The 11,014-nt window shown below is 37.5% G+C and overlaps 1 protein-coding gene across 1 annotated transcript in view; it reads left to right on the forward strand.

The window, feature by feature from the left end:
• The window catches only part of si:ch211-241b2.5 (butyrophilin subfamily 2 member A2), a 9,489-nt gene extending 907 nt beyond the window's left edge, over window positions 1-8,582 (forward strand). Inside the window, exons 3-10 of the mRNA XM_035667932.1 lie at window positions 46-308; window positions 680-776; window positions 1,072-1,338; window positions 2,279-2,392; window positions 3,991-4,059; window positions 6,270-6,320; window positions 7,289-7,415; window positions 7,908-8,582. Of these exons, the coding sequence (XP_035523825.1) occupies window positions 46-308; window positions 680-776; window positions 1,072-1,338; window positions 2,279-2,392; window positions 3,991-4,059; window positions 6,270-6,320; window positions 7,289-7,415; window positions 7,908-8,397 (1,478 nt within the window). The 3' untranslated portion in view covers window positions 8,398-8,582. The remainder of the gene's footprint in view (window positions 1-45; window positions 309-679; window positions 777-1,071; window positions 1,339-2,278; window positions 2,393-3,990; window positions 4,060-6,269; window positions 6,321-7,288; window positions 7,416-7,907) is intronic.
• The last annotated feature ends 2,432 nt before the right edge of the window (window positions 8,583-11,014 follow it).

Below are 11,014 nucleotides of genomic sequence, written 5' to 3' on the forward strand. Positions count from 1 at the left end.
AAACTGGCATTAACCCTGACATTACCTTGTATTCTTTCCCTGCAGTCTTGTTCACTGTTGAGACAGAGCGACCTGAGTACAGCTCAGAGTTTGGAGGAGATGTTGTTTTGGGCTGCAAGTTTCAGCCTAAACTATCTAATCCTAGTGACTACCTGAAGGTGACCTGGCACTGGACCAGGTCCAACTTGATTCGAGATGTTTACCGGATGGATAACCGGATGGAGGACTCGGCGTTTCCACATCTGGACTATCGGGGTCGGGTGAGGCTTCTCACTGAGGAGCTGACGGAGGGCTGGGCCAAGTTAGAGGTAAATACTAACAGTAACATGTTACACTTTACATAGATGGGTCATGTCCTGTGAAATTTCCTCTAATTGCTGTGGTTAACTTGTTCATACCCTTGGCAAATACTGATAGGTTAATTGTACTTAAGCAAAAGTACCCTTATTATCAGTGTTCATAGTGCTGTATTAGATAGTAAGGTACAACTGCCAAGAAGGGACAGAAAGCAGCAAGGTTTGCTGGAAATAGAACAATAAGTGCTCTTAGAGATGTGCTAAGATCATACCTCAAAGGAGTTATGGTGCACAGTAATTTTACCATTTAACATACAGTACTCCTATTACTGTGATCTAAGTCATGAGGACATCTGGGGACTCTTTTCTCTCTCACTTTACAGATCTCCAGGCTCAGGATCAATGACTCTGGAACCTACAAGTGTTCGGTGTGGACAGAAAAAGGAGCTGATTACAAAACCATAACTTTGTCTGTTGCAGGTAAGAACCAAATCTGTGACAACAGTGTAACTTTTTATGTTTTTGGCAATGACTTCGGGGGCTTTTGTTCTGGGAATGGGGTTTGCACTTTGGCCACAGCATGTGGTCATTTCTGGGCAGTTAGAGTTTTACTCATTATGAATGTGAAACTAAGATCAATATTACTCAATTTGGTAAAAAATAATGCTTTTGGCTTTCCTCAAGAGCTGTTTATAATTATAATGTCTTATCATAATAGTGCTATTATAAACACATGCTCATGATTATATATTCTTCCTTTCTGATTTTTCACTAGCACCTTATAAAGCTGTGACTAAACGCATTGAAAAGACTGCAGAGGGGGATAAGGTGCTGCTAAGCTGCCAGTCTGAGGGATACCCTAAGTCTTCTGTTATGTGGCAGGATGGACAGCTGCGTAACATTGACCCCAATACCACTGCTGTACCTACATCAGACCAGCTTTTTAACGTCACCAGTGAGATACGTGTCCAATCATCAGACAAAAACAACTACACGTGTAGCTTTACGGAGGATGGCTACACCGCAACATTTCATATTCCAGGTAAATCTTTATTTCCTTTAAGGCATTCTTCAAAGAATGTACTTGGAAGTTGTGTAATTGCAACATCCTCAGATAAAGGCTGGCTGGAGAACTTTATCCCCATATCTCCTACCTCATTTCTTTCTCTCTACTGACCATACATGTTAACCTCCCCCGCCTTTTTGTATGAATATGAATGAAAGAAAACTGAAGCAGAGTTCTTCTAATCTGAAGTTGTAGTCTGTCACAAAAATAGCAACACTGACTATAAAGTTAGATGAAGCCTTGGATATTCTCATGAAAAACACAGGAAATATAGTTATCACTTGCCTACTGCCAAACACTATGTACGGCTATTTCCTGTTATGTTCACTCTTTTGTTTTTGATATAACAAAGGTCTATCACATATGAGCTTTTCAGCTCTTGCTCACAGTTTTTTCAAAGTTACAAGATTTTACCCCGCTTTTTTTTTTAAACTGTAGGAGGTGTTTGGATTTGACCTTTGAATAACACAGTAATGTGTAGGAGTGCTATTACAAGAGATTCTTTCATGTGTGAAAATGTGTGGATGTTATTGTATATGTATGTAGGCTGTTCATGTTTCTCATTATATGTGTGCAAAGGATTGTTTGCTCTTTTGGAAATGTCTTTTGAAATCAGATAAATGCAGGTTGATCTAATGCTAAGTAAAGAAACATGGCCTGTAAATATGGCAAAAAGAACAAGGGCTGCTTGCACAGCTAATACAAAACTATTAACCAACCAGGAGTCATTGTAATAGCTGTATTTCTTTCTTTCTTGACCAGTAAGGGGAAGTTTGTTGTTGGTATATTTGGTTATTTCCATAGTGGCCACACAAATTTAAAGCATACATACAAAAGGCCAACACTTGGCCTCTCACTTGTGATAGTGGGTTTTGTGGCACATTTTGACACTAATCCTTCTTCACTCTTTTCACAGATGAAATGCCCATTGCTCCTGTACAAAGCAATGCTCCCGTTGTTGTACTGTGCATAGGAGTGATAATGTTTGTCATTATGGTTGTGGCAGTACTTATGTATCGACGACGAAAAGGTAATTAATCTCTCAATTCTTTATGTATACAGTACATTACAGCCGACCATAACAGACACAGTAATACATAGAATTCAGGTGTAGTACTCAATCAATAAAATCTACATCAGATGGAAATATGTGTATGACAGTGAACCCCAGGCATAATAACGGATTATAATCTCACATACAGGTGAAATATCAAAGTGAGAAAGTGACAAATGGCAGCATACATGTGCAATAGATTATTAATAGATTAGATAAAACAATAATCTTGGCCACTGGAGCATTCAATCTGCAGCCTGAAGGCAGCGATTGAAAGTCAAGTGTACAGTGTAGGCGAGGGCACTGCAGAGCTGGATTTCCTTTGAGGATATGCAATAATAGATTATCTGCATGAAATAGAGTGGATCATCTAGTTGTTGTGCAACTGTAACATTGTATTCCCCAGCCCTTCACTATTTCCTTGTTGTATGCATTAATACTGCATTGACTGATAAACAGCAACCCAACTGCATTAAAACAGATTTGAGAAAATATCGTAAAATTCTGCAATGACTTGGGACAGAATAGAACAGAACTAAGTTTTTAAAATAGAAATTTAACTTTATTGTCTAACCAGAAATGAAAATATGTCGTCAATCTCATCTCAAAGAACCTACGGGTACTGCTGAATTCATGAGTCAGCATCTAAAATGTATGCGTGTCAAAGCCATAGCAGCCTTGTGGTTGTTTACGTTTTATTTTTGTAAAATGGGCAGAATAATTTGTGTCAATAAACAACCACATGTCATTTCAGCTATGAAGACAGTTTATACATGTGATACATGTTGAGTCAAGTGAGAAAAGAGGAAGTGTTTTTGAAGAAGAATGGCATTTAGTTGTTTGATTAAGCACCGTAATGTCTGCTTTTTGGAATTCAGGGAATTTTATCATCATGTGATCCATTGAGCGTGTATTCATGTGAGGATGACTTAGCTATTTGAACATGTGTCACAAATGTCATCGTTGGAAACACCCAGTTCGGTCTTGGTTTGTGTGATGGGGAATTTGAGGTTATTTGTAAATGCATGGGTGATTTTACAGTACAGCACGTGTTATTTATTTGTATAACACCTCTATCATTTCAATAGTATATTATAGTATATACTTATACTGAAACACGGTTCTCCATATATATAAATGTGTGAAGTCTTACTTCAGTTATGGGACCGGAAACCTATGGATGGAATATTTAGGGTGATATCAGGTTACAATTTCCTTCTTGAACACCATAAAGTCTTGTGACAAGAGCACATAAAATACATGATAAATACAAGAATACAGGAAAAAATAACATATGTAATTAATAAAAATAAAAGTGAATAAATAAAAAGCTAAGCATAAAACTAATTCAAAGCCAAAACATTATAATACCACACCACATATCTCACCATTACTGTGTCAAACATAAAGGTAAGCTGATGCCTTTAAAACAAAGTCACATATTTTGAACTGGGTGAATGAGAACATATGACAGCAGCAAACAAACATCCACACTTCCATCTATCCACACTTAAATACACACACACACACACTGCACCAGCACACTAAATTAATAGTAATGTTTTTTTGCATAGGGTCCAATACTCCCAGTACCAGGAACCTTTTGATCGACGGTCGGGACAGGTCTGTTCCTCCTGCTGACTGTGAGTCTAAACAGAGCCAAACATGTCACTGAACACACACAACCCCTGTTGAAGTTAATTATTAGGATGTGTTATAGCCTGGCTATTATTACAACCAAAGGCAAAGCCATAACAACAGCAATAGCAAACATAGTTCATAAGCAGAAGCATCCTCTCTTTGTTTTCAAAAGTGGCCTCTATAGGGGCAAACGATATTCTGCAACAAATAGGTCTCTGTTGCGTTTTTTCAAATTGCTGATGATGCATTTGTAAAATATCCATACTCTAGATGAAAGACACCCACAGTTTCTGTCACTTTACATGAAGAAGGTCAATTTCGTATACATGTAGAGGCATCCAGAAAGTCTACTCATAATTTCCTCCTCCACTGCGATGATTAATTATCTACTATCGATATCATCTATTCTTTGGTTGCCTGGCTGTGCTGCCTCTTCATCACTAAGTTGATTGGTTGTTGTGCTGTGGATATCATTTGCATGTACTTTGTCGCTACATTAACTATGCAGTGTGTGCAGCAATTTACTCATATACAGAAAATAAAATTGGTTGTTTAATCAATCATTTGCAAGTATGCTTTAGTGGCTCCCGACCTGGGGGTCGAGACCCCCACTTGAGGTAACCAAAGCTTCACATGTAGTCACAGGGCCTTCTTGATGTTAAAGGGGGTGAGAAAACATAAAAAATATGCACAGTGCCTGGGAATATAGCTCTGTGTATATAGGTCTATATATAGCTGTATATAGCTCTGGTCTCTGCTAAACAGTCTTGTCTTGCATTAGAAAAGAGCTAACAGAAACACAGCCAAGTATCAGGCAGAAGAAAACTTTGAATTTGTCAAAAAGGTACATAATACAGACAAAGATAAAATTCCTGATGCAATATTCACTGGAAATAATCTGCTGAAACTTAATCCAAATCGATAGTTTTACACAAAGTTCCTGCAGTTATTGTATTTGGGTTCATTGTACAGTTTATCAGTTGTTCTCTACTGTTATTGTTGCATTGAATATAGTATGAAATATCTATAAAATATGTCACTTAGGGGTCATCAGTTTATTAAAAGATAGAAGGTTGGGAACCACTGCTTTAAAGGGTCGTATTACCTGCAGTCGGCATGTCCCCAGTTGGGAAAAGCAGACAGGAGGACCAGCATGGAAGCTAGGCAATTGTACTGTTGTGGATGGGGTCAAAGGCCCACCTTTGAAATTCAATATCATTTCAGGTGTCTGCTATATTTAGTTATGAGTATTTTCACCACATTACCTTGCTATCAAACAGCCCATTCCGACAGGAAACTGAAGCGTTTAAATTGATCTATGCCCTCTTCAAAGCAACCAGAGTCCTTTGTCAAGAACAGTAACAGGCAGCGGTAGAACTCATGTGGAGGAAAAAATGACTGTTGTCAGGTGTCTGTTTGCTTTGGAGAGAGCAATAAAAATGCTTCAGTTTCCTTTCAGAAAGGGCTGTCTGATGGCAGGATAAAGCGTTGAAAATACTGTAAATAAAGTGTACACTTAAACTGATATGGATTCTTTTAGGTGGGGCTTTTTAGCCTTACATTGCTTAGCTTCTGTGCTGTACTCCTATTTGCGTCTCCAAACTGGGGGCTTGCCCACCTCCGTCTACTGTATGTAATGCACTGGCTATAGATGTGTACCTCATACAACCCCACTTCAAAAAACCTGAACTAACCATTTAACTGTAAATGGTCTAAATGTCCCCTTGTGCTACAAGTGACCAATGTGGTTTAACCAAATCTTAGCAAGCCGGCAACCAAACATTTGCACAGTGTTTTTATTTTTTATTAGAGGAGCTAAACCTCAAATTACTTTTTACAGGTTAAAAATAAACAACAGCTACGTGAATGCAATAAGTCCTACGGTTAAAGGTGTATGTGTGAAATGCTCAAAGAAGGTTACTTGACTGAAATATAGCAATAAATGAGCATTAGTATGGACTCAATACGTATTCTCCAGAATACAGAAGTGCAAAGATCCCCTTATCTGTGAAGTTAGTACATTACAAAGTAGCTCTGTTTTATATTCAATTAAGTTTGACTTGCGTAGATGTGGATCTAAGTGGATTTATGCTACCCTGTAGCAGTGTTTGATTTATTCACTAATTAATGACTTCAACTCATTAATTCAGTACTTATGTACATTTACTATTGTCTGTGTAAGATTTCTAACAGTGCTGTTCTTTTCTTTCAGGTCAGCAAATAAATAAAGAAAATGAGGAAGAGATAACTATTTTTAATGAAGGTAAGTCACTCTCATGATTAGGGCTGCAACAAATTATTATTTTCCTTAGCGAGTCATCTGCTGATTGTTTTCTCAATGAATCGTTAGGTGTGGTGTCTTTAAAGTCAGGACTATTTGTAACATTTAGGAGGATTTATTGTCACAAATGGAATATAATATTCATAGGTATGTTTTCATTAGTGTATAAGTACCTGACAGTAAGAATCATTACCTTAGAATAAGTTGTTTTTATCTGGTTGCCTGGTTGTGTTCCAGGAAGGCTGCCATGTTGAACCGCCATTTTTTTATAGTAGTCCATGACGGATAAACCAAACACTGGATCTAGATAGGGCCAACTGTGTTTTTTTGTGCATCGTTTCTCCTTTGCATATAGAAGGAGGGTGAAGCGAGGGAACTAAAATATGCAACTACACTGCTAGATGCCACTAAATCCTACACACAACAATGCAAAATTCCAAAGATATTCAATTTAATGGCCACTTAAAATATAGAAAATCAGCAAATCCTCACAATTTAACAGATTAAATCAGTGAATGTTTGGTATTTTGACTTAAGTTATTAATCAATCGTCAAACTTGTTGCCAATCATGTTTTGGTCAATCAACTAAACGATTCATCAACTAATTGTTTCAGTACTAAAAATGATCATACATCATTATTTCTATTTGACACTGAATAAAGACCTGTTGGTTTGTTTGCTTTCTTCCTGTTCTTTTAAAAAATGCCTGGTGAAAGTAGGATTAATGCAAAACACTCTGTGTTAAACGATGTTAAATGATGTTTAACACCAACCTTAAAACACACTACAAAGGTCTTACTGTACTAAACTACTACTTTACTGTACTAAATACACTGTAAAAATAGCTACTGTACTAAAAACATCTAAAGGATGGATTCACATTATTTTATACCTCTTCATCAAAGGAGACTGCTGTGATCATGATCAGTTTTGTTTTCGATGCCTGCAGGTTGCACGGAGGAAAATCTGGGGGCGTTTCTGAAAGCCCATTATTCCGACTTATCTTTCAGCACTGATTCGAGACACTGCTGGAACAATTTCAACGTCGAGGAGTTGCCTCAAAGACTGCAAAACAAGTGAGTCACAAACACTTCTATGATCTTATTTCCAGTAACAGCAACAGTTCAAGTTTTCCATTCATCATTCATTCATCATTTTAGTTATGCCCTTTTCTCTTTGATCCTTCCCCTGAAAAATATATAAAAATATATGCACTTCTTTATCAAAAAGATTGAGGTCATCAAACCTGTTGTTTCCCCAGACACAAGTATTTTACCTGTTCATTATAACCCATTTAAAACTCCAGCACTGCCAAGATGGCTATATTGGCCAAAAGCATACATTTGTGAATCGGAGTTCACCAAAAATTTGGATGGACTTTACCCCTGCTAGCAATTCCAGAAATTGTAGGAATTCCATGGAAATTAAGGATTTTGTGAAACATTGTAAATGTGATGTTTAAATGTTTAGACTTTAAGAATCAAAACTATGTGTGTTGACAGCTGACATTTGTATGGGCCTGTGTACTTTACACTCACAATTTGTGTTGTTTCGTTGTTTTTTATCAGTAAGGGGCGGCCAGTGAATCTTCAAGCTTTACTCCCAGAAGCTGGAGAGACACTTTTTCTTGAGGCACCCCCAGGAAGCGAGAAGACAACCGTAGCTCATATCCTGATCTCTTCTTGGACCGAAGGGCCCGCACATGCCCTCGCTCACATCCTCGACCTCAGTGCCCTTCAACTTCTCTTATATGTCGACTGCAGCAAAGTGAAGGGTGACTTGTTTCAGGAAATAAAGACTCAACTTTCTCTCACGGAAAAGATATCAACAGAGGATGATCTGAGGACTGTGTTAACCAGGTCCAGTGAGGTTCTACTGCTGTTGGACGGGTACAGAGAAGGGAACCAATTTTTTGATGAGTCCTTGAAGAGGTTTCTAAGCGAAAGAGGAGGATGCAGGGTCCTGGTCACGGCCTGTCCAGGACACTGCCTCACGCTCAAGGAAACAGTGGGGACAGGAAGGGTGCTGGAGCTCCAGACACAGACTGCAAAGTACTGAGGGCGCACACGTTTGTGACCAACAAAGATATTAAGCACATGTTACATTTTGTTATATTTGTTACAAACTTTGTATGATGTCTATTTTTTTTATGCTGAATGTGTGGTTAGATTTTGTAAATGCCCAAATATGCTGCATAATGTTGTGAATTGAATTTAGTTATATAAAATGTGTGATAAAAACTGTATTGTTGTATTTGTATTCTTTACTTGACAACCCTGATTGTTATTTGGATTAAATAATTACATATAATTATTCTTTTTGACGATTAAAATCCCCTTTACCCAATCCCTGTACCATTAGGATGAGAAACTCCACGGTACAGTCGGTAATCCACTTTAGCTTTGTTCTCCCCATTCAACAAAGTGGTTTCAGCTACACATCAAACTCTCTGTTTCCAGTAGAAGTAATAGTTGAAACAGTTGATTAATGATTGCAGTTGTTTCTGTTTCTGTTCTGTGTCAGTCCGCGAAAAAGAGAGAGGTCATTATTAGAGACGTTTGTTAAACTGCAAGCAAAGCAGCAACAGTTTCTATTAGTAAAAAGAGAAGTGACTGTCAGTATTCCTGTCAAGAGACCTCACTGATTCCAGTAACATTTGATAAAAAGGCTTTTTTTTATTCCTGTATCTTCTTCATTCACAGTAATTGCATTTCACCAAGTGTATGAGTAATTTATAATTCATTCAGTCAGCATATCCTGTTGGAAATGTGTATTTGACTCATCTTTCACCCACGCTTATTCTGTTTTGCTGTGGTTATCCTCGACAGCTACATCGGCCTTCAGACAGATTCAGAGAGGAACTGTCACTGAATGCCTCATTGTGTTTCATTGCACTGCAGCTTCTTTCTGGCTGTGTGATCAAAAGCTCTGCAAAGATCAACAAGTTTTATTTTCTTTATCTCTTTCAGTCTAAGGTTTAATTGACCATATAAATTGTGAAGTGAAAGTCTTGAACGGCCTGAGTAGTTGCAGGTGATAGGATATGGTGATTGAGGATGGCGGGATCTGAGAAGGCATGCTGGCTTCAGAGAACTTCAAACAGTCAGTGAACAGAAAAAACCCCCTCCCCTGCAGAGGACATGGGTTCTTATCTTCACACCAGTGTTATTTTTATTTTGCCACATAAACAGGTGCAGGCAACAGCAACTGCATTTGTACACAGGCTTTTGCAACCTAGAACCTGCACTAATCTCTATTTTTATAATAGCATTCGGTCAAATTATTATGTGTAAGCACTGATAAACTCTTTGTATGCCACCTGCATGTCACCAAGCACACCGACAAAGTTAGTAACTAGCTGGTGAACATTATGGGGAATTTCGCTATAAAGACATATTTTCTTATTATTATTTGTGTAGATGCAGACACACTGAGTACACATGCATTTTTCCATATTTTTTTCCTGTCTCCTAATACTCAAACCTTTTGCAGACCACCTTGTCATACTCCACTTCATTTTACATAATTTGTGCACATTTCATTACTTAGTTCATCATACTTCCTCATTCTAAGTTTGCTTGACTTTTAAAAGACAAACTTGCAGATTCTTGTGCAAAAAGAAACCAAGGGAACAGCTTAGGTAATAAAATGATCATACATATTACTAGAGATAAATGAGGTATTGATATACAGGTATTGTGATACATTGTACATTATAGTAAAACTACAGATTAAACCAGGATTATATACTGTGCAGCTGCTGTTATACAAAACGTTATAGCTGTTATATAAAATACAAACTAAAAGATAATAAATAATCGAATTAGACTTTAAAGCAAAACTATCCCCCAATATTACTCATGATTGTGCTTCATTGCTTTGTTCTTAAAAGGAAATGATTTGGCTTTATCATCTTTGTTATCAGCTGTTGCTTGTAAACTATTTATGAGCACCTTCCTCCTTCAGCGCAAATACCGTAGACACTGCATGGGAGATTATCTGCTTCTCTCAGCAAGTTAATGAATACATCCTATAATCTCTCTTCCCAGCTGTGATGAATTCCCTTGTGTTTGTTCATGAACTGGTAAAAATCCAGGAGGCCAGTCCAGAAAGACTTTAACCGTCAGCATTATCTGAAGAGGAAAAGGAAACTGTTTCATTAAAGAGTTATCAGGTCCTATCATCCTGTTCTTACTGACTGCCCTTATATGTTTCATAAAGGTTTCTCTCCTGACTTTAATCAAAACATTGTCATCCCAAAACATAAAACAAATTTTATGATTACATGCAAACATGATGTGCCACAGTTGACATTATCACATAAGCTAGGGCTTAGTTCATTAATGAAAAATACTGTTACTTTACACTGTAAACTCAAGGATTACTGTAAGAACTCTGAATCAAGGGAAATACCATGTGTTGCGATATTTTGAAAAAGAGGACTTTTTGCAACATACTGATGAACCGAAGAGAAGTGGTTTATGATGCAAGAAGGGGTTTGACCACCATGAAAACATGTCTTTACTGTAACACAAATTGTCAGTGAGAAAACTACCTTTAAAAGCCCCCTTTTTTTAAGCTTAAGGGAGTGGACTGTTTGATATTAACAAGATTGATTTTTGGTGAAAAGGTTGATTTTGGGTGAAAATTGTATTTTTTTCTAGATTCAGTTGCA

Source organism: Morone saxatilis, unplaced genomic scaffold, assembly GCF_004916995.1.
Source record: "Morone saxatilis isolate NCDOM2014 unplaced genomic scaffold, NCSU_SB_2.0 Contig21, whole genome shotgun sequence".
NCBI lineage: Eukaryota > Metazoa > Chordata > Actinopteri > Moronidae > Morone > Morone saxatilis.